General features: G+C 39.3%; 1 protein-coding gene across 1 annotated transcript in view; it reads left to right on the top strand.

Annotated features, from left to right (window-relative positions):
• The first annotated feature begins 463 nt into the window (after window positions 1-463).
• ABCG1 (ATP binding cassette subfamily G member 1) overlaps window positions 464-20,545 on the top strand; it is a 49,355-nt gene continuing 29,273 nt past the window's right edge. Inside the window, exon 1 of the mRNA XM_065741665.1 lies at window positions 464-701. Coding sequence (XP_065597737.1) covers window positions 482-701 — 220 coding nt within the window. The 5' untranslated portion in view covers window positions 464-481. The remainder of the gene's footprint in view (window positions 702-20,545) is intronic.

Here is a 20,545-nt window from a genome sequence, read left to right as displayed (position 1 = left end):
ACAAAAAAATTGTTCAGCTAACTTCCTTCATCCTTCAGCTCCGTCCCAGTACAAGCCCTGGGATTAAAGCAACTAGAACCCAGTTCTTAGAAGGAATACAAATATGACTGTACTTAGAAATTGCATTCTTCTGCTGTATTATTCTGATGCAAGAGCTATTCACTTCTGAAGGTAGATACTGATGTGCTGTTTGTACCTTTTGAGAGGAAACTAGTGCTAAAGGAGCTGCCTTTTGTTTGTCATAAGTGCGCAAGCTCTTTTTTGCCTCTTCTGTGAAAACACTGGCAGAATGAATCAAAAGTGGTTTTGTATTTTTTATCCACCTTTCAGCATGCCATTTTGTTGGACTCTGAGCTTTTTTTACTTTTAAATAATAGTAATTCTTATGCAGAAGGTTTTGAAATGCGTTCCAAACAAAAGTCTGTGAACTTTGCTCTTTCTTCAACTTTCTCTCTAGAACGCCAGCAATTCTGCATGTACTATGGTCGAACCAAAGTCGGTGTGCGTTTCAGTGGATGAAGTGGTCTCAAATGGCACAGATAACCAAGACATTCGACTGATGAATGGACACTTGAAAAAAGTGGACAATACTCTGACAGAAGCTCACCGTTTCTCCTACCTGCCACGCAGACCAGCTGTAAATATTGAGTTTAAAGAACTGTCGTACTCTATCCAAGAAGGGCCATGGTGGAGGAAGAAAGGTGAGGAAAACATAGTATTTTAGCTAATTTACAAATGTTATTGCCTAGTGAAACGAGTCTGTTGTTGGTTAGTGAAGCAAAGCAAGTAAGGGAAGCACATTTTCACCATGCTTTTTACTTGGGTTCTTAATATGTCAAACCCCTAAGAGATGGAAATAAGTAGTTCCCTCTAAGTAAAAACAAAAAACAAAAATCACAAAAACATAAAGAACAAAGACTAGAATATGTATTGTGGCTGAAGAGACCATAAAGAAGCTGCTGCAGGACTGATGGGAAGCCCAGGTGCAGTATGTGTCCCAGCTCTGGAGGCAGACACCACTTTATTTTGAGGAATGTGGAGGCAACAGGGAACTTTCTTGCACTCTGAGAAACTGGAAATGCAGTAGCTCTTTTAACTGTTTGCTTCCCCGTTCTAAAGTATCTGAAGTATGTCCTGCATTTCTGTGCTGACAGTTATCTTTCCTGTGATTTTGCATGTTTATAGTTTACTGTCAGGGGTGACGAGGGCATACAGTAGCTTAAAGGCAGGGACTGGGGGAAAGGAGGGTTTCATTTATTTATTTATTTACTTTTACAGTAAGTTTTTGTCAAATAGTTATTTTTAAGTACTCTTAAGTACTCTTCTGGAACAGCAAGCGTCTCAGAATTTCAGAAGACATTTGAAATCAAGATGATTACTCTCTTAAAACATTGTGCTTGGAAATCAGTGCCATGGGCTGTAGGAGTGTCAGCTCTTCCAAGACTTGCTTTTCTCAGATAGGCATCTTTATGTTTACTATTTCTTTTAACTAATAAAATTGCTGTCTATTTGCTGGCTATCCTGAGCTTTAGTCAAGTACCTTGATGCTATTTTGCTAGTTAATTTGCTAATACACAGCAAAGAGTTCTCAGCCTGATACACAACACACATCAAAATGGTATGGACACAAGTTACATGTCAAGGAATTGAAGCATTACCACTTTCTTCTCACTATACAGTTTCCCTTGTAGCTCTGAGACATTGCTTCCAGTGCTGAAATATTGATGAAAATTGGGAGAGCATGTTCAACTCTGTTCTTTATATACTTTTGGTCTTCTACAGTTTTGAAATGTGGGTGTGAAGTGGTTCTGTTCTTTTTCATCTGCTTTGCATTCTTTCTTCTTATACTTTCATCTGGTTTGTTGTAGCTGTGTGTTTTCAGGGGAATTTGTGTGTATGTGTAAGTGTGTGACTAGTCATCCTTTTGAAAGGAAAACTAGGTTGTGAAGTAAACTCCTCCCAGTGAAAAGAAGAAAGCTCAAAAGTAATCTTAAGAAAAGTTTTGTGTGCTATGTGACACGATTGCTCTTTCTTAAGGAATTCTCTCTTAGCAATGTAAATTGTTATGGTTGTGTGCTTTATTTTTTTTTTTTACTATAAAACCCTGCCAGTATGGTGCTCGACTGAGCCATATTAGGTACCTGCACTTGCTTTGAATTTTTAAGTCCAGTAGCTTAGAAGTTCCACTTGAAATTGTTTCCCAAAGTACACTTCTGCAGAATGGAAGTTTTGACATTGTCACTACACCGAGGCTTTAATTGTTGAGAAATGTGTGATATAAAAAACACTATGCTGTTGCTACGGAAGTGGTTCTGTATCTGGATAGCCTAAGCATACATCTGTTGAAGGAGGTGCAAACTTGTGGCTTTAATGTTTTTTTTTTTCAACATCAAAACTGTATGTTTGCACTTGTTTTAAATATCTAGTAAGGTTGCAAGTAGAACTTAGCTTGACAGCAACTTTCATGCATTCAAAACTATTTTTCATCTTATTAGAAAGATTTTGAAGTCCTTCCTCCCCCCCCCCCCCCCCCCCCCTGAAATGAAACTATATCAAATTATATTGCATGGGATTTAAACACCTGAGGGTTTTTACTGGACCTCTTTCTCACTATCCAAAAATGGTCAAGAAGTTCCAAACTGAAAACCACTGTCTACATTTGTTAACATGTCTGAGGGTGACTTGGCTTGAACCAAATGGCACATTCTAATGAAAAAAGCTTGCTGCTAAGAAAGAGTAGTTGTGGTGTTTGGCTGTAGGGCATGAATGACTGTTTGTCATGGATTCTCCAGCTTCTGGATATCTGTGAGCAGGAGCTGTTATTCTCCACTCCTCACTTGGCCTTGCCCCTTGTATGTCTTTTCTTGGACCACTAAGGTCAGCTGCTGAGTGGCTGTGGCTGTAAGGAATGCTGTCTTGTTAGCAGGTCTTGGCACTCTTCTGCTGACCACAATAACCCCATGCAATGCTATAGGCTTGGGGCAGAATGGCTTGAAGAATGTAGAGAGGAAAAGGACCTGGGGGTGTTGGTTGATGCTCGGCTCAACATGAGCCGGCAGTGTGCCCAGGTGGCCAAGAAGGCCAACAGCATCCTGGCCTGTATTAGAAATAGTGTAGCCAGCAGGAGCAGGGAGGTGATCATCCCCCTGTACTCAGCTCTGGTACGGCCGCACCTCGAGTACTGTGTTCAGTTTTGGGCCCCTCACTACAAGAAGGACATTGAGGCCCTGGAGCGTGTTCAGAGAAGGGCAACAAAACTGGTGAGGGGCCTGGAGCACAAGTCTTATGAGGAGCGGCTGAGGGAACTGGGATTGTTCAGTCTGGAGAAGAGGAGGCTCAGAGGAGACCTTATTGCACTCTACCACTTCCTGAAGGGGGGTTGTGGTGAGGAGGGGGTAGGCCTCTTCTCCCTGATAAGTAATGACAGGACGAGAGGGAATGGCCACAAGTTGCGCCGGGGAAGATTTAGATTAGACCTGAGGAAGCATTTCTTTTCTGAAAGAGTGGTCAGGCACTGGAATGGCCTGCCTAGGGAGGTGGTTGAGGCACCATCCCTAGCGCTGTTCAAGAAGCGTTTAGATGAGGTGCTAAAGGACTTAATTTAGTAGTTGGGTAGAGATGGTGATGGGAGGATGGTTGGACTAGATGATCTTGTAGGTCCTTTCCAACCTAATGAACTTATGAACTTATGACCAGGGATCTAAAAGATCTGGGGGGAGTTTATTCAGCCAAGCTGAATATGAGCCAGTGTACTTTCACTGCAAGTAAGGCAGACAACATAATGAGCTACCTTTGGAGGATGTGGCCTGGAGATGGAGAGAAGTGACTATTTTCTAGTTAATACTGGTGAGAGAACAACAGGAACGTTGCATCTGTTTGCACCCGCTTATTCAACAGAAGTGGGAGGTTGGAAAGGGTCTATCAGATAAGTGAAAAATTGGTTGGGGACCTATAAAGAGCAACTGAGGAAGCTGGTCTTGTTTGGTCGAGTGACGGGAAAGCTGGGGATCATCTTGTAGTGGGTTACAACTACTCAAAGGGCAGCTCTGAAGGCACTGGAGCCAAATTCCTGTAGGTATTGCCAGCCGGTACATGTGGCCACTGGCCACATACTACATTTGGGATGGCTTACAGTGGATGTTAGGAAATATCTTTTTACCAATAGGGGAATGCAGTGCTGGGACAAGTCACTCAAATGGTGTAGTTTCTCTGTACTGGAGGGTTCAGAAGATTGAGCAGGGCAGGGCCGCATTTGTCATGACCTTGTGTTAGTGAGCATAATGCTTTAAGCAGAAGGCTGGGTTAGATCTCCAGAGGTCCTTTCCAAGCAACACTTCTATGATTCACTGAGTTACTAACCAGACAGCAGAAACCTAGAAAAAAACTTTCCTCCCAGCTATGTTCCTACTCCAGGAATTGACCCAATATATTGATTTTAGTAGAGATGGTTTTCCAGTAGTGAAATAGCAGACTGGAAAAGGAATTGCCTAAATAATCTCAAATGAAGGTAGGCATAAAAATATTAGGTTGAGGAAATGGGTAACGTTTTACCCTCAACCACTGGTAACTCTTTTAGCTCAACTGGGATTCATTTCTCGTTGCCATGAAGTGAAATGTTTAAATTGACTGTTGTGTTTTTTTTGTTTGTTTGTTTTGGTTTGGTTTTTAATGAGTAATTTTAATCAGAAAACACACTTAGAATTTTAAAATACTATCATAGAATCACCAAGGCTGGAAAAGACCTCCAAGATCATCTAGTCCAACTGTCCACCTACCAGTATTTCTCCATGAGGTAAAAAGAAGAAAGTCCAGTGCTGGAATTTCAACTTATTAGAAAAAAAAAAAAAAAAAAAAAAAAAGCAACAGTAAGCTTGTATGTACAAGCTTAAAAAAAAAAAAAGAAAAAAGAAAATGGAAGATGCCTCTCAGTTCATACTGTTTTTTGGTACTGTTCATGGCAGTATGGGACAAGGGATACCATTCTAAAAATGGCCTTTTAAACTAATGGCGTTTCTATTCTGAAATCAAGCTGGACAAAAAAATCTGCTATTTCTACACTTTTCTGCAATGCATTAATGAAAACCTTTCAGTAAGTGTTGGATCACAAAGGGAAAAGTATAGTTTGCTCTCAAAGACAATTTGTGTTAATGTGTTGGAGAAAAATTCAACTAAAAAGCAACAACAAAAAATGTACTTTCCTCAGAGAGGTTAGACTATAAGTTAACAAAAGGAGTACTCATGAGTAGTTCTGCCATTGTGTTCTGTACTTTGCTGTATCATTCAGACAGTGAAACTAATGATTCGTAGTATCTTTTACTTTTTATTAAAAGCACAAAGTAGGTGAATTTGAGTTGCTTGTCAACAGTAAAAAACAAAACTAAATATGACACAAATCTTCAAATTGGAATTCTTCATTCATTTGTGTCTCAGCATTAACATGCCATTTGGATGACTCTAAGGCTGATGGATTCATGGTGTAATTCTACTTGAACTCAGTGTTGTTAACAGGAATGTATCTAGCACAATGAAAGAAGCTGTATTTGCCACATTTAGTTCAGTAAGATTCCTTATCAGTGTGGAAATTTGGAAAATGCTACAAAGGTAAAATTTTCAGAAGACCTCACATAGTTTAGAGAATTACTCAACTGGTAGAATGAGCTTGTTCTGAAGTTCTGAATGAAAGAGAGTGATAAATGATACAGATCTTTTGAGGTTAAGGATCATAGTCTAACTACTCTCTTCCAGAACCAAAAATGTCTTACTCTTTGATTCCAATCTTAGTTCAGGTGTGTGCCAAAAGTCTCCTGCTGGTCAGCAAGATTCAAGGTTTCCTTATGATACCTCCAGGACTGCTGGAGCAGATATTTTGTGTTGTATGTTTAAGATGAACTGGCAAAGGAAGAAAAAGGAAAAATCAGCAGTCAAAGAAACAATAGAACTGTTTAGTCCTAGAATGCCTTCTCTTTTCTTTTAGGATGAGGCAGCCAGCTGATTCAGAGGGGAAGAGGAGAGCCCTCTATGAGATCATATGTGAGCTTCTTAAAAGAGGGAATGCAATGTCATAGAGCTTTAGAGTGAACCATGCTCAAAATTTCACTGTCTTATCAGGTTGAAAAAGAGAGCTCTGACAGTGCCTCTTATCTTGGCTTCTGAACTATTTGCTTAAACTGTTTTTCAGATTGAAAATGCAGCTTAAAATACAAACTACAGAAACATGGATTGAGGTGTAGGTTTGAAATGTAGGACTGCCTGAAAACTGTTTGCAAGAAGATTTTATTGAAAAGTCGGTGCTGTAGTTTTCTTCTGTTTTTGTTGTGAATGCAATGAAGTTACCTGAACAGAATGAGTGATTTTGGCATAAAATTATGGATAGTCCCAAATATGAGGAAGGAACAATAAGTAGCTTCTGTTTTCTGTCTTGCCATAACTCTTTCAGTGCTAGTTTGATTCTGCATGCGCATGCAGAAAAGATATTTATCCTTTTGCTTCTAGGTGTTTTTGCTGTAATGTAGGAAACTATCATTTCTACATAATTTGAGTGTGCCTGGGAAGAAAATAGTAATAAATTGGCTTTTAAAACTCCACAGGAACTTGGGAATTCATTTTTTTTTTTCTAGCACTTGTCAGTATTCGTGGTTAATTAGGCAATGCTGTCGTTGGAAATTTCTCCACTGTTATTTTGAGAACTGTAGTGAGTCATTTGTGCTGCCTCTGGTTGGAGGTGTTGGTAGGGTTTGATCTGTAGTAACCTTTCAGGGAAGGGGTTCCAGCCGGTCAGGCTGCAATCTGGTCTACTTACCGAGCGGATTAGCAGCAACAGAAATTCATGCTCAGCAGAAATAAACATTGTTCTGCTATTTTGGGGTTGTTGCAATAGCTCAGACCCTGGGAAAACGAGTAGCTTAAGAGGTCCTGTATTTTCTTACAAGGTTACAGCTTCATAACTTTTGAGATGGAGCACATGAAACATGCAGAGGAGGTTTGCTTGTGAAAGGAAGGAGATGAAGGTCTGTGTGTATTCTGACTGGCTCCATAGTGTCCAGTGGGGAAATATGGAATGTTTGGCATGTTGCTTGACGTTTCTAAAAGATGCTGAATGTGTCCATCATGGTCTGAGGTGGTGTCATCAGAACAGCTGATACTGATGTTTTAGCTGAGAGGTCTGTGTATTATCTTAATATTGATCTCTGAATAATAAAGTTGGAAACACGACCCACTGTCAAATCCTCAGTGCAGGCTGGCTTTTACTGATTCACTCTGGTGCTCTGCTATGAATTTGTTCTGGTATGCATGCTCATGTGTGCTTGGGTTGACCTGTTTCTTTTTATTAAGCTAGGGTTTTCTTTTTGCTGCATCTTTGCAGTGACTTCATTTAAAAGATTCCCTCCCCCTCCAGGAGATATCCAAGGACCCAAAAGATAAAGGGAAGAGGGGGGGGGGGTGGGATTTGCCCTAAATTATTTGCTAATCCTTGCCAGAGGAGTCGGAAAAAGCCTGTCCTCATCCCCAGCAGGTGCACTGCAGTAGAGGTGCCGCATGCCCGGGCTGCCAGGCTCGCGGTTACTGGCGGTCAGTGCACGGCAGTAACCCCGGCTGTGATGCTTCAGCGCCGCGAGCGGGTCCTGGTTGGCTGCTCCACGCGCTGTTGCTAAGAGGAGAGGAAGAGATGAACGGTAAAGAGCAAGAAAAAATAAAAAACCAACAAGAGGAGGATCTTTTTTTTTTTTGTTTCACGCCTTTTTCCAGCAGATGGGTTGCTTTGTTTTCTCTGGTTTTGCCTGTTTTGTCTGAGAGCGTGGTTTCATCTCGGAGACCAGAATGTGTGCAAATTAGCATCCATATGTTAGAACAAATAAACAAGTTAAACTGGTTGAAATGAGCTGTGATGCTAGTAGAAGCTCTTCAACAAAATGTTTTGTGGATTCTTTTTCAATTACTTAAAATATTAGTGAAATTACTGAAAACAAAACATGACTTGTAACAGGATTTCGAAATTCACATTTCAGCCTTGGTAAAATCCATGCAGTTTCTCTTTTATCACTTAAGCTGTCTCAATATGTTAAAAATACATTGAGAAGTTATTGTTACCAGATTAATTCACTGCAATTTATTAATAGATTTATAATAATTCCTAGCATCATCTTGAATGTTGTATGAAATAGGGGTTACTAGGGACAAATCTTGCTCAGCCTCTTTGATTGTTTTACTGCTTCCCAGCCAAGAATGACATTCCTTTAGCAGTAGTTCCACTGAAATACTAGGATTACACATTTTCCTTCATATGAAGCCCATGGTTATTGGTGTAGGATTCCCTCTTACACACGTCAGAGATTGACTCAGTGAGTCTTGCTCACTGAGTTATTGTGTGAGTATAACACATTTTTCTTCTTTCATACTAAAGAGTATGTTGTTTATTAAAACTGAACATTACTGTGTTTCATGCTTCCTGATGTTTTATTATGATACATTTTGAAAACCTGTGGCCAAGAAAGGAAGTTTTAGAGACCAGTTAAAACATTTCAGAGTTTATACGTAAGGGAAGTGATGGCAGAGGTAATGAGCTGCTGGGAACTTCAGTTGCAGTCTCCACTGTTTCCATCTCATCCTTTGGGGGCTGGCTGTAACACCTTGACAATTCTCCACTTCAACTTTCTTTACACTGAGTGGGGTCTGATGATGTGCTTTGCTGTCCTCTGCCCACATTCAGATCTCTTGCTTGAGGTGTTGAGGAGAAAGAGACTGCATGCATCATCTAAAAGATGGTGTGTAGGTGTGCCATGTTGATAATGGCATTGCAAAGCATAGACTGGTATATGGATATATGTTTTTTGCATGATGTTATTTCAAAGTAGAGTTTGGTCGTAGTCTGAAGGTGTGTCTGAAGGTGAGGGTTAGTTTGCAGTTGAAGACTTGAGAACCCCGATGGTTGATCAGGGTTCTCCATGGCCTCAGTTAAGAAAGAAGAAAAAAACAAAAAACAAACAACAAAAAAAAAACCTCATGAAGCCAAGCAAGAATAGAAGCTAGTGCAAGAGTAAAGACATTTTTAGAGTCTTTTTTAACTTGTGTATTCACATGTTGTTTTGGAAAGTGCCCTTCTGCAAGCCCACAACGTCTAAACTTACATTCGTACTAAGACAGATCTTTTATTCTCAAAGGATTTAAGATCTCAGAGTTCAGCTCTGTATTCTTTAAGAAATTAATTCCCTCACACTTCCCTGAAGCATTCTCCTACGTGAACTGACAGGCTTTGGGAAGATAGAGTTCAGGAAACATGATACTACTCAAAATGTGGCAGACCCTAAGTGGGAATACCTCACTGAGCTATGACTCAACTGTACTCATAGAACTGATGGCTACTTTTGTCCTCTAAGATTAAAAAAAAAAAAAGGTGATAGTATGAACATTAATGTCTTAAAATAAATAAATAAATAAAAACACAAAAAAATCCCCCAAAAACAAGGAGAATCCCAACAAAAGTTGCATGTTACTAGAGCACACAAGAATTGATTTGGATTTAAAATGAAAGCATTGCAAACAGAAGTGATCTTCAGTCCAAAATGAATGCCCTCCAGAAAGTACTCAAATGCATTAGTCTGAATGGTCTTATGCCTCAGAACTTGTGTGGTTTGCACTCTCTCACTATATGTAAGGATATAAGTGTAACATTTTGGCAAAAAAATAGCTTGGGAATTTAAGTAATTTTGCTGTTGTACAAAGTCAGAGAAGATCCATCTCATCCTGTCCACTGTCTGTCAGTCGGCAAAGATAAGCATTTTGGGAAGAGTGTGGGAACACATAGACCTGGAATATTTCCTGGGTTCTTGCGACTGACAACTCTGAGATTTCCAGAACTGAGTATAGTGTCTGTGTTTACTAGCTCATTGTGGATTTTTCTTTTATTCGCATGCACTCAGGACCTAAGCAGACTTCTGGAGTTCATGCTGTCATTGGGCTGCTTGCTTCCTTTTTCAAATCATTTAGGATTGAGGTGAACAGCCCATATGTTAATACTGGTCCCTGAAATTCAGAGGTAGACTTTCTCCATTGATCGACTACTGACTCCTTTTCTTTGTTTCCTGTTGCTTTATCTGATTTCTCATTTATTTGAGAACCATCCATTTACCTTTTTATCACGTTCATTATTTAAGAACTTTAATAAAAAAAACCTTGTTGAAACTTTCCTGTGATATCCATATGACGTGACAAAATGGCCTTTTTTCTTTTGTTTTTGTTTTCTGAGGTATTACTTCCAAAAGGCATTTCATGCAATCATGCAATTTATATAACCAAATCTTGTATCAGAGACTTCTGCTTGAGTTCTGTCTTTTTGTCTCTCAGAAGCATTGGGACTAGTAACAAGCTGAGATGTTGATGGTTCAGATTGCCTGCCTACTGCACCAGCTAGGCTTTGAACCTAGAAGCTATCGTTTTCTGCTTAACACCATCAGTATAGAGCACGGCAAAACTACCAGCCTTTGCTTAGAATGTACCATGTGGTAACATGGTCATCTTTTTGAATCTAAGTGTGCGTTTGCTTGGAAGCAGAAAGACAAGGGTCTTCAAATTCCGCTAAATATAATCACCTTTTCACCACCTTTCAAAGAAGTTAAAGTTTAATTAGATTTGTGTTGAAGAATTAGTGCTCCTTCTGAACCAATTCTTTAACATGTGAATCTCCAAAAGAGTGTTTTAAATCTGATGGGAAAGGGTCATGGAACTTAGATAGAAGGGCAAGAAGTTTCAGTTGTTTTCAGTAACTGTTTGAATATCAGTAGCTTCCTACAAGCAAGTGTTCATGTATATTTCATTTGTTCCTTAACTTGTAGTTAGGAGGCCTTTTGAAATATCTCAGCAGTGGTAATTAAAAAAAAAGCAAATTGACAATTACTCCCATGTGAACTATATGCTTTAGTGCATATATTTGAGGTTATTTGGCCTTTGCTTACTTCCTCTCTTTAGAAAGTACTATTTTAGAAGGAATATTTGATAAAAAAAAATGTAAGAGAGAGCCTTGTGTTGTGCTAGTATCTGTAGAACAAGCACAAAATAATTCCTTCTAGGAAGTGGTATGGTTATAGACTTACACTGCATTATGACTTCATTCATGCTATGGAAACCTTTTTAGCTGTGTTTCCTGATTGGGCTTTCTTTTCACTGCTAGGTTTGTATTCTTATCCACAGTTCATTTAAGCTGTTGATTTTGATGAGGAATACAGATGTAATTTGAAGACTTAATTCTCTTTGGAGAGAGTAGATATGAAGTAGTCCAAATTGTTAACAGAAAGAAGTACGTGGAATTACATAATAGTCAAACTGAGTTAACCACTTCTTTGTTCATCATTCATTGTGTACCTGTTCCAAAGAAAAATAAATGTCAGAGACCTTGGCTTTACACATGATTTACCATCTGCCTCTCATCTAGTATCTACAGCCTACATCTTCTGTTGTAAGAGTCATATTTCTTCCTGCTTTGCATGTTTAAAATAACAACAAATGTTGTTTATAATTTCAATACATCTGCTACAGCAGCGAGGAGAAGATGGAACATGCCATGTTTAGGTTCTGAGGTAGATGAGAATGACACCTATTCTCTCTCTTGTGCTGATCTTCAGAGAGTGGGCATTCGCACTGGGCAGGAAAAGAAAGGAAGCAATGCAGCTAGTTAATAAAAAAAAAATGAAAGAAAAAAAAGCCTTGAAGGTTTTAATATTTTCTTTAAGCAACAGAATTAAATTCTGCCCTTTTGCATCTTTTTTGTGCTTATGGAAATGCTCAGGTGGTTGAGGCTACACCAACAGAACACGGCTAGTATAATTTTTTTAATATGGTCCAGTCATTACCTTGAGTGCTTCAGAAACTGAAGACGCTAATTGTACCTGCATAACAGGGCTAGAATTGGTAAATGAGGATGGGGGCTGAAGTTTACTACTTTGCTCTTAGAGTAAGATATTTTACCTGGGTCAGAAAACCTGTAAATTCTGCCAGCTTACTTAATATGACTGTCAAGGCCTGACTGCTTAAAATACTCTTTGAGGTCCATAAAACCAGAACCTGTGAGTGTCTAACTATGTGTGAGCTTTACTTCTTTCTTCATTCAGGGAGGTAAATGTCATACCACCAGCAGAGAAATCTGAGAGCTAGAAAAATAAGGAAAAATGCAGAGGGCCGCATATTTCCTCATCTCTCCATGAAAAGTTACTCATTGGGTTTTGGTTTTGACCCTGAATCTTGCAGAATTACTTGAAGGAGAATTTGCCCCAAAGGAGGAAATTAACAGTAGGTAAATATTAAGCATACAGATGCTGGATCAGAGACTGGGAGAAGAGCTCATTGAGAGCAGCCCCGCAGAGTAGGACTTTGAGATCTTGATGAATGAAAAACTAGACACAAGCCAGCTGTGTGCTCTTGCAAACCCAGAAGGACAAGAGTATCCTGGGATGCATCAAAAGAGAAGTGGCCTACGGGAAGAGGGGGGTGATTGTCCCCTTCTACTCTGCTATTGTAAGGCTGCATCTGGAATACTGTGCCGAAGCCTGGGGTCCTTGGTACAAAAAGGATGCAGATCTGTTGGAGCAGGTCCAGGTGCGAACCACAGAGATTATTAGAGGGCTGGAGCACCTCTCCTATGAAGAAAAGTTCAGGGAACTGGGCTAGTTCATCTTGTAGAAGAGAAGGCTTCAGGGAGAACTCATTGTGGCCTTCCAGTACTTGATGGGAGCTTACAAGCAGGAGAGGGACGAACTTTTTACCTGGTCTGATAGAGATTGGAAGAGAAATGGCTTTAAACTAAAAGAGGATAGATTTAAATTAGATGTTAGGAATAATTTTTTTTACTCAGAGGTTGGTGAAGCAATGTAATGAGTTGCGCAGAGAGGTTGTGGTTGAAACATCTATGAAGGCATTCAAGGCCAGGTTGGATAGGACCCCATGCAGCCTAATAGTGGTTGGCGCCCCTGCCCATGGCAGTGGGGCTGGAACTAGATGATTTTTAAGGCACCCTCCAACCTAAGCCATTCTATAATTATATGATATGATTCCATGTCCTTACTGAAAACTAGTTGGGTCATATTGATTTTTCAATCAGAAATGCAAGTTATTTATAAGAAATCTACAAGAATTTCTCATTTTGATGGCTGTAAAACAAGACTGTTAGCCATAGGCCAGGTCTGGTGAGGCTTTGGGAACCAAGGGGATTTCTTCTTCCTGCCCCAGCCCAATGGCTGCATGTCAGCCTTCGTCCTGTATTTATAGATCCACTTGGTAACGAGGCAGGACATGTATTCCATTAGGAACACAAACATGTCCATATATGCATTTCACTCAGCCAGTCATGTGGACCTGCACAAACACAGAAGTGCCTCTGCTGTACCCACACAGATGCAGATGGCATGTGGAAGCATGCAAAACATAGATGGCTTACTGTGTTTCATCCCCGCTAGCTGATCAGGTTTGAAGTCTGCTTGTGAGTTACACATGCACTAAGCAGACCTCCCACTGTTTTTAGACGCTGACTCATACTCCTCTAGTTGTTATTACTTGGACCTACAAGCTGTCAAGTTTGTAGCCTCTTGTTTCAGTGGCTGTCTTCTACTCACCAATGAATCCTTCTTGGTTTTTGGTATAATTCAGACACATGGGCTCACAATAGAGAGTGCATTCACACAGGAGATAATTGGGAATGGGATTTAATAATACAGGTTAGTCTGCAGTGGTCAGGTGCAGGGCTCAGTCAAGCATGCTTAGCAGCTGCATTTACACATGGACCCAGCCTTATGAATCCCTTTGTCCCACTGTGTTCTTGGTCTTACACCGTATCTGTCCTTGATCCCTTCCTTTCCCTGCCATTGGTGATTGATTCACCCAGGTATCCTGTGATAAATTTTGCTTACTCTCTTTTGTAATTTTCCCATAATCATCCCATAGGTGTTTTTACACTAATCCACATTTCTCTTCCCTCCACATGGCAGGATTAGTCCTATTCACTTCCAGGGAGAGTCTCCCCACTGGTGCATCATGGAACACCAGTGCTTCAGTCCTTTTCCTTCAAGTCTCTTAACAGTTGTTGATTCTGTTGGCTGTTGGTATGGTTGGTGCACCTGTTTATCCTCTGAGCTTTGAATTTTGTGTTCAGCATGACTGGCCTTTTATCACAAAGACAATTTTTAGATTTTCTTGGCTGATTTGACTTTGCTAAGCCTTTTATTTAGAAATAAATGACATATTGTGCCTAGCCAGTAACTTGTTTTAAGTCCACAGTGATGATTTAAATCATCACTGAATTGTAACTCACACCTGCACATTTTTAACCTCACATGTGAAAGGATCAGGAAAATTGTGAGTAACTGCAGACAGGGAATAGTGGTGCTGCCATTTGTGATTATAATAAATCATGTTCTGCTGTCTTTAAGGCTGAGTTATGGCTATGTGTGCAAGTTGCTTTACTAAAAATAGTCAGAGGACCTTGACAGACATTAATGAATAAGGCTGACTATTTTATTTCTTGTCTGGAATTTGGTAATGTAAACGTCCAGGAAAAATATATCGCCTAAAGTAGACACAAATCCATAGACTCTGGGATTGCTGTAAAACTGGTTGTTCATTGACAATGACTGTGTCTTGTCCAATAATAATAAGACACCTAGGGACACTGTAAGTAAGATGAAACTTTTTAACACGTATAATACCACCTATCAAGTTTCTTTTCATTATTTCAGCCTCTTGATTCCCACATACTCTCAGTATCCTGTATAGAAAGTATAAAAACAAATAAAAATAGAGTAAGCTTCCCCATATAAGGCATAACTGTGGTGTTACAACGCTGTGTTTGATTCTCATTGACAGGAGTTAAGCAGGGAAAATAAACCTCTTCAGGCCAAGCGAGAAGCATGAAGTCACATACTTCCTGCAATAAATAAACCTAATTTTGAAGCAAACCTAGGCTTTGGCTTGGACACTCTCAAGTTGTAAAGTACAACTTGAAAACTATATGGCCAAATGAATCCTGAAATCACAACGATAGCATATTGGGTAGAGCTTACCCAAAGCATAATTATGGATAGTGTGCTAGAAGTATTGTCTTACAGTAAAACATTTTGGGCCAAATTCATCCCTGATATAAATTAACTGAAATTAATAAACCTTGCTGAAGGAAGTGTATGACCTACTACTTAAAAGAGACTCTTTCACTTATTAATATGGTTCAATGCTAAAATTGCATTCTAAAAAAGGCAGAAGCTAATTCAGTTCATATTAAATGCCAGTGGTGAATGTCAAGCAAGCTAGACTTTTGAGTACCAGCATAACAAAGAAAAGCCTATCTCTCTCCTGCTTACTCCTATCTTCCACAGTTTTAACCTGAGAAAACTTGTCCTGACTTGTACTCCAACTCCTGTCCAGATAACCAGCATTACAAATTAGGCAGAGCAAGGCATGCTTGTATAGTGGTTGAAGTGTGCCAGCAGACATCAACATCTAATATAGGCATGTCTCAGGACATCAGATTGCTCCCCTCTTTCAGAGGACAGAGTCATGTACTGTTTCTTTCCCCAGATTTCTAAATTTTCATTTTAGCAATCTGTGAGCATATTGCATGTGTCCTCTCCTTATTTCTATGTTTTATCTATTAATGTGTTCAATATAATATATATTGATAGATCTAATCTTTCATATTGATATGTGTAAATGTGGGTATATGTTTATACATATTGCCTCTGTTTATATATATATGTATGTGCATAAGCCCACTCAGGTATAAATATTTATATACAAGATCTGGGTGCATGTCACTATAACAGAATCACAGAATTGTGGGGGTTGGAAGGGACCTCTAGAGATGCAACCCCTTGCCAAAGCAGCTCCCTAGCCCAGGTTGCACAGGTAGGCGTCCAGGCGGGTCTTGAACATCTCCAAAGAAGGAGACTCCACCACCTCTCTGTGCAGCTGTGCCACTGCTCCATCACTGCACTGGGAAGAAGCTCCCACACACATTTGTGCAGAACATCCTCTGTTTCAGTTTGTGTCCATTTTGAAGGTAAAATCTTTAACTGAGGTGTGTATTGCTCCTCCTTTGTAGTGACAAGGTGTTATAATTATAGAGATGCGGTAACAATTTGATTTTTTTTTATGAAGAGCAAAATAATTTCATTTGCTTAATAAAGATTCAAGTCTGTTGCTTCTGGATTAACATCATAATAAGGTAAAATAACAGGAAAAATGACTGTAAAGTGGTGGCTGAATGCCACTAGCGTAGAGAATGCTATGAAGAAAAGGCAGCATTTTGCTGATGCTTTTCAATAGTAGCTTATTGCATTACGTAAGTTGAGTAATTTTCTGTTCTCAGTAATTTCTGTTGTCATCAGATTGCTTTTGCTTTATTTCTTCTTGTTTTCTTTAGAAGTTATAAGGAAGAATGGTTTGGAGCCCTCGTGTGTATCAGTGGTGGTCCAATTCATGCATGTTTGGACAATCTTTCCTGTCTTTTAACAGCTACCAATGTCATTATATGAATTTCCCTTTTTGTTAAACTGAGCATTAGTTCAACTTACTTTCCTCCTGGATGTAAAGAAGATTATGCTTATGTATTAGATAAATGTGTACTTTTGTTTGTTTGGATAGTGATTTGCTGGTGACAGAAAATGAGAAGGTGACTGTTTAGTTTGCAAGAGGCACAGATAGAGTGGTGCAGAGAACAGGAACCTAGTAGGGATGTTCGAGTTGCTGATTTTCTAGTGGACTGGAAATCTCCCTTGACTGCCCTAAGGCAATAACCAGAGTTGATAGGGCCAGAGTGAGCACCTGAGGTCTTTTAAGTGGAGGGCACTTTCCAGAAACAGCTCTATGTACATGATGGGTATCTTCCCTTGTGTCTCTCCTGGCTTTCTCTGAGCACTTTTGATGAAGGGAAGGGAAAGGGCTAATGAGAATATTGGCTGGTCATTGTCAGATTCTGTAGCTATTCTTGTCTTTTTTGCTATCCACACTGGCATTAATATACTTCCAGGATTGTGTGGAATGCTCAGTGTATTTTAAGACTGTCTTCCCTTTTTCCTCTTTTCCAGTTCCCCTAATAATGTGTTATTTGTAGCTGTTCTGTGCATGTGCTGATACTAAAACATATAGGGAAAGGAGATTCCAAACACTTCCAGGGTGTTTACAATTGTATACAAGGAAAGAAGATTGAAGATGGAGTCAAGATTAACCTCTTCTTTTGTATTGCAGTATCATTATCTAATTAGATCAGAAGCAAAGCCCTGTGGCTTAGTCAGTATTAGAGCGTAGGCACCCATTTCAGGAGGAAGCCTTTGAGAAGAACAATCTTCAGCCGTCCACCTACAACATTTTTGCTGCGGATTTGCAAGATGGAAAAAGTGACAGATGTAAACCTCCCCAAAGGCAATTGTATCTTCTCTTTATACATTGCCTTTTAGGAGACTTCTACCTCCCTAAATCACTGACTCTAGAACAATCCCTGCAGGGGACCCTTGTCTTTGTTTTTTTAAGTTACTAGTCCAGAGACAGTGCAGCTCCATAAAAATTCAGTGGATGAGACCATGACAATACAGTCAGCTGGTTTTGAATAATACATACTACTTTATTACAAGGCACAGATAGCTTTTAACAGGGAACTGAAGCTATAATTTAGATAATCTGTATGGAGGTAGAATGGAAGGGAGCAGAGAATTCTTCCCAGTTCCCAGGAAAGGTCCTGTACCTGAACAAGGACTCTATCATCCAATAATCATTGTACCTTACTTCAGAAAATGGCCATATTGTTCCATATAGAGAGAAACTCCAGCTGAGGCTCTTGCTTCATGAATTATGGGTCGCATAACATGGGTTTACATGTGTTGGAACTCACGCTTATGATATGACTGATTGCAACATGGATCAGCAAACACCCTTCTAGAAGAGCATATCTTGTGCAGTTTCCCCAAGGATTCTTTGAATATAACAGATGGTGGGATTTTTGTGGGCATTGCCAAACTGTAGGTTTGATTAAGTTTCACTTTTACTCACCCTATGGGAAATTAACCCTAGTGTGAGATTTACTTGCTTGACCAGTGAGGGTCTTAAGGCAGCGCTTTGGATCCCTGCAGGAAAACATACTGTAGCAAACCTTTTCATTGTACTGGAACAATTAATCATCAGCAAACAGGGAATGTGAAACAGAAGAACAGAGTAAAACATATCCTGTCCCTCCTACAGGGTTTTAATGTTCAATGTCAGTTCGCTAAGAACATGGGATGTGTAGGGGCTACTGTAGTAACTGCAACAACTGTGAAATACAGATGAACTCTTGAAATTATTACAAATTTATGAGTGGAAACTCATCTGTTAGGTGCAGGCAGCAGAGCTCAAAAGCACATTGCTTTGTTTTACGTGGGTCTTTGCTGGAAGTGGAGTGGTGACTCAGTTTTAACACATACATACAAAAATGTAAGAAAGTTATAACATTTTCAAAATGTTGTGATCTGATGGCAGAACAATATACTGCTCTTGTACCATTACCCAGATTGTTACAACACTTGTCAGTGTCATGGAATCTCACCTGTTGTCAGAAAGACGAAGAAAACCCAAGATAGTGCATTCGTTGCTTGCATGTAGTGATTAGAAACATTTATCCAGCACTAAAATGAAGACCAACAATATTATAAGTATACTTTAATTTTCACTGCAGGCTACAACTGTCATTACTTTCTCTTTTTCTTTCATATGCATCTAGGAAATGTTACCCATAAGCATTTGAATTTGTATATCTCCATTTTGTTGCTGAGTGTATTACCTATAAGAGGGAATGTCAGTAGCCAGGTAAACTGCAGCTTGTTCTGTCACCATGTGTAATGGAGCTGCTCATCTCACAATGAGATTTTGAATTATACTTCAGTATATCAGTATTTTTAAAAACAAAAATTGCAATTGTATGTAAGATACATTGGACCACATTTAAGACCAATCTTCCACTGCACATTAAAGCAGTGGAAGACATACAACAGTCAGATTCATTTAAGTGTAGGTTTCTACCATATACAAGTCTGTGTCCAAGTTTGGTATCAACCTTGGCTCTTTATAGATCAGAGATGTCACTGACAATCAGCAGAGATTAGGTTACCGTTCATTTCATTCTAAATGAACATAAGAGTGACTTTCTCCACACTCAATAGGATCACTGCTGTGATGGGTTGACCCCATTCAGCAGTTCAGCTCTTTGCAGCAGATCCCTCATTCCCCTGCAGAGGCATGGGGAAGAGAACGGAAAAGGAAAAACTGAAAACTTGTGGATCAAGATAAGGAGAGTTTAAAGTGAGGTGAAGCTGCACATGAAAGCAAAACAAAATAAGGAGGTTGTTCAATACTTCCAATCAGTGTGCAGATGTCAATAGATAGTATGGATAAATGACTGACAGAAGTATATTAAGTATCGATAGTCATATAAAATCATACAGAAAGAGAATGAAGAAAGCTGAAGAAACTAGTCAATTTTCATTTTCTGATAATGTGTCTAACTGGCATTTTTCTGAAATGTTACTGTCAGTTTAGTCAATGGGCAGAAAATGGAAGCATGTCTTGACTTCGGAAAAGCAGGTATGTTTCGAAATATGGTTTGCAGGAATTAAATTCATCATATTTCTCTGATTTCTCTGGTTAAGAAGAGAAAATCCAATCTATCTGATGGTCAGAGTACTTGAAAATGAAAGAGATTCAGATTGGAGTTCTTGATCTGACTCAAGCTTAGACTCGATTCACCTCATCTCAACATGCCGTGCTGGCCTGAGCATGTTACTGGTTGGTGAAAAAAGACCAACAACCAACTCAAGGTTGAGTTCTCTTTCTACCTCAGAAGAAGAACAACATGGAAACTTGAGGAGGCAGAAATCATGCCTTTTTGAAATGAATTTTTGTTTTCTGGGTTACTTTACCAATTGGTTTGTAGAAAAACACAGAGATTCCAAAATGCCAAATGGTTCTGGTGTCTCATTTTAGAATATCCTGAAATTGCAAATTAATTAGTTTTTTGGTTTTTTTTAATTTCAAGTAATTTTAGTGTATACATTTGAATTAGGTCTTAGTAGGCAAAAGAAAAGTTAATCAATTTGATATTTATATTGCAGTCTAAATGCATTTGTCAAGTGATTATTTCTGGTTTGTGTGTCTGAAGCGTTAGAAGTTTTCCTCTTACAAACTCTCATCTTTTACATGGAATTTATGACTGATAAAATATTTAATTGCTAAGGATATATGGTTAGCAGCAAGAGACAGGCTTTGTCTATGTTACTCTATCAGCTTCAGCTAATCTATAACATAGAATGTAGGTCAACTGGAGCTTTTTAAAACAGATGGAAATTCAGGAGTTTGTGGTAGCTCAATGGATGCCTGTCCCCACAAGGCTGCCAACTTTTCCAGTTCCAAATTGCAGAAAAAGCAGAAATCAGCCTCCGAAAAGCCGCTTATGCTAACTCATTTTCATTCCAGAAGCAATGATGCCATGTGCAGTTAAATTCTCTTTGTAACACATTGAGTTCTGACATGCCACAGAAGACGATAA

The sequence above is a fragment of the Cyrtonyx montezumae genome, unplaced genomic scaffold (assembly GCF_038088225.1).
Source record: "Cyrtonyx montezumae isolate F1298 unplaced genomic scaffold, pur_monq_1.0 scaffold_3, whole genome shotgun sequence".
NCBI lineage: Eukaryota > Metazoa > Chordata > Aves > Galliformes > Odontophoridae > Cyrtonyx > Cyrtonyx montezumae.
Note: the sequence above shows the minus strand (reverse complement) of the source record. Positions and strands in the feature narration are given on the sequence as shown.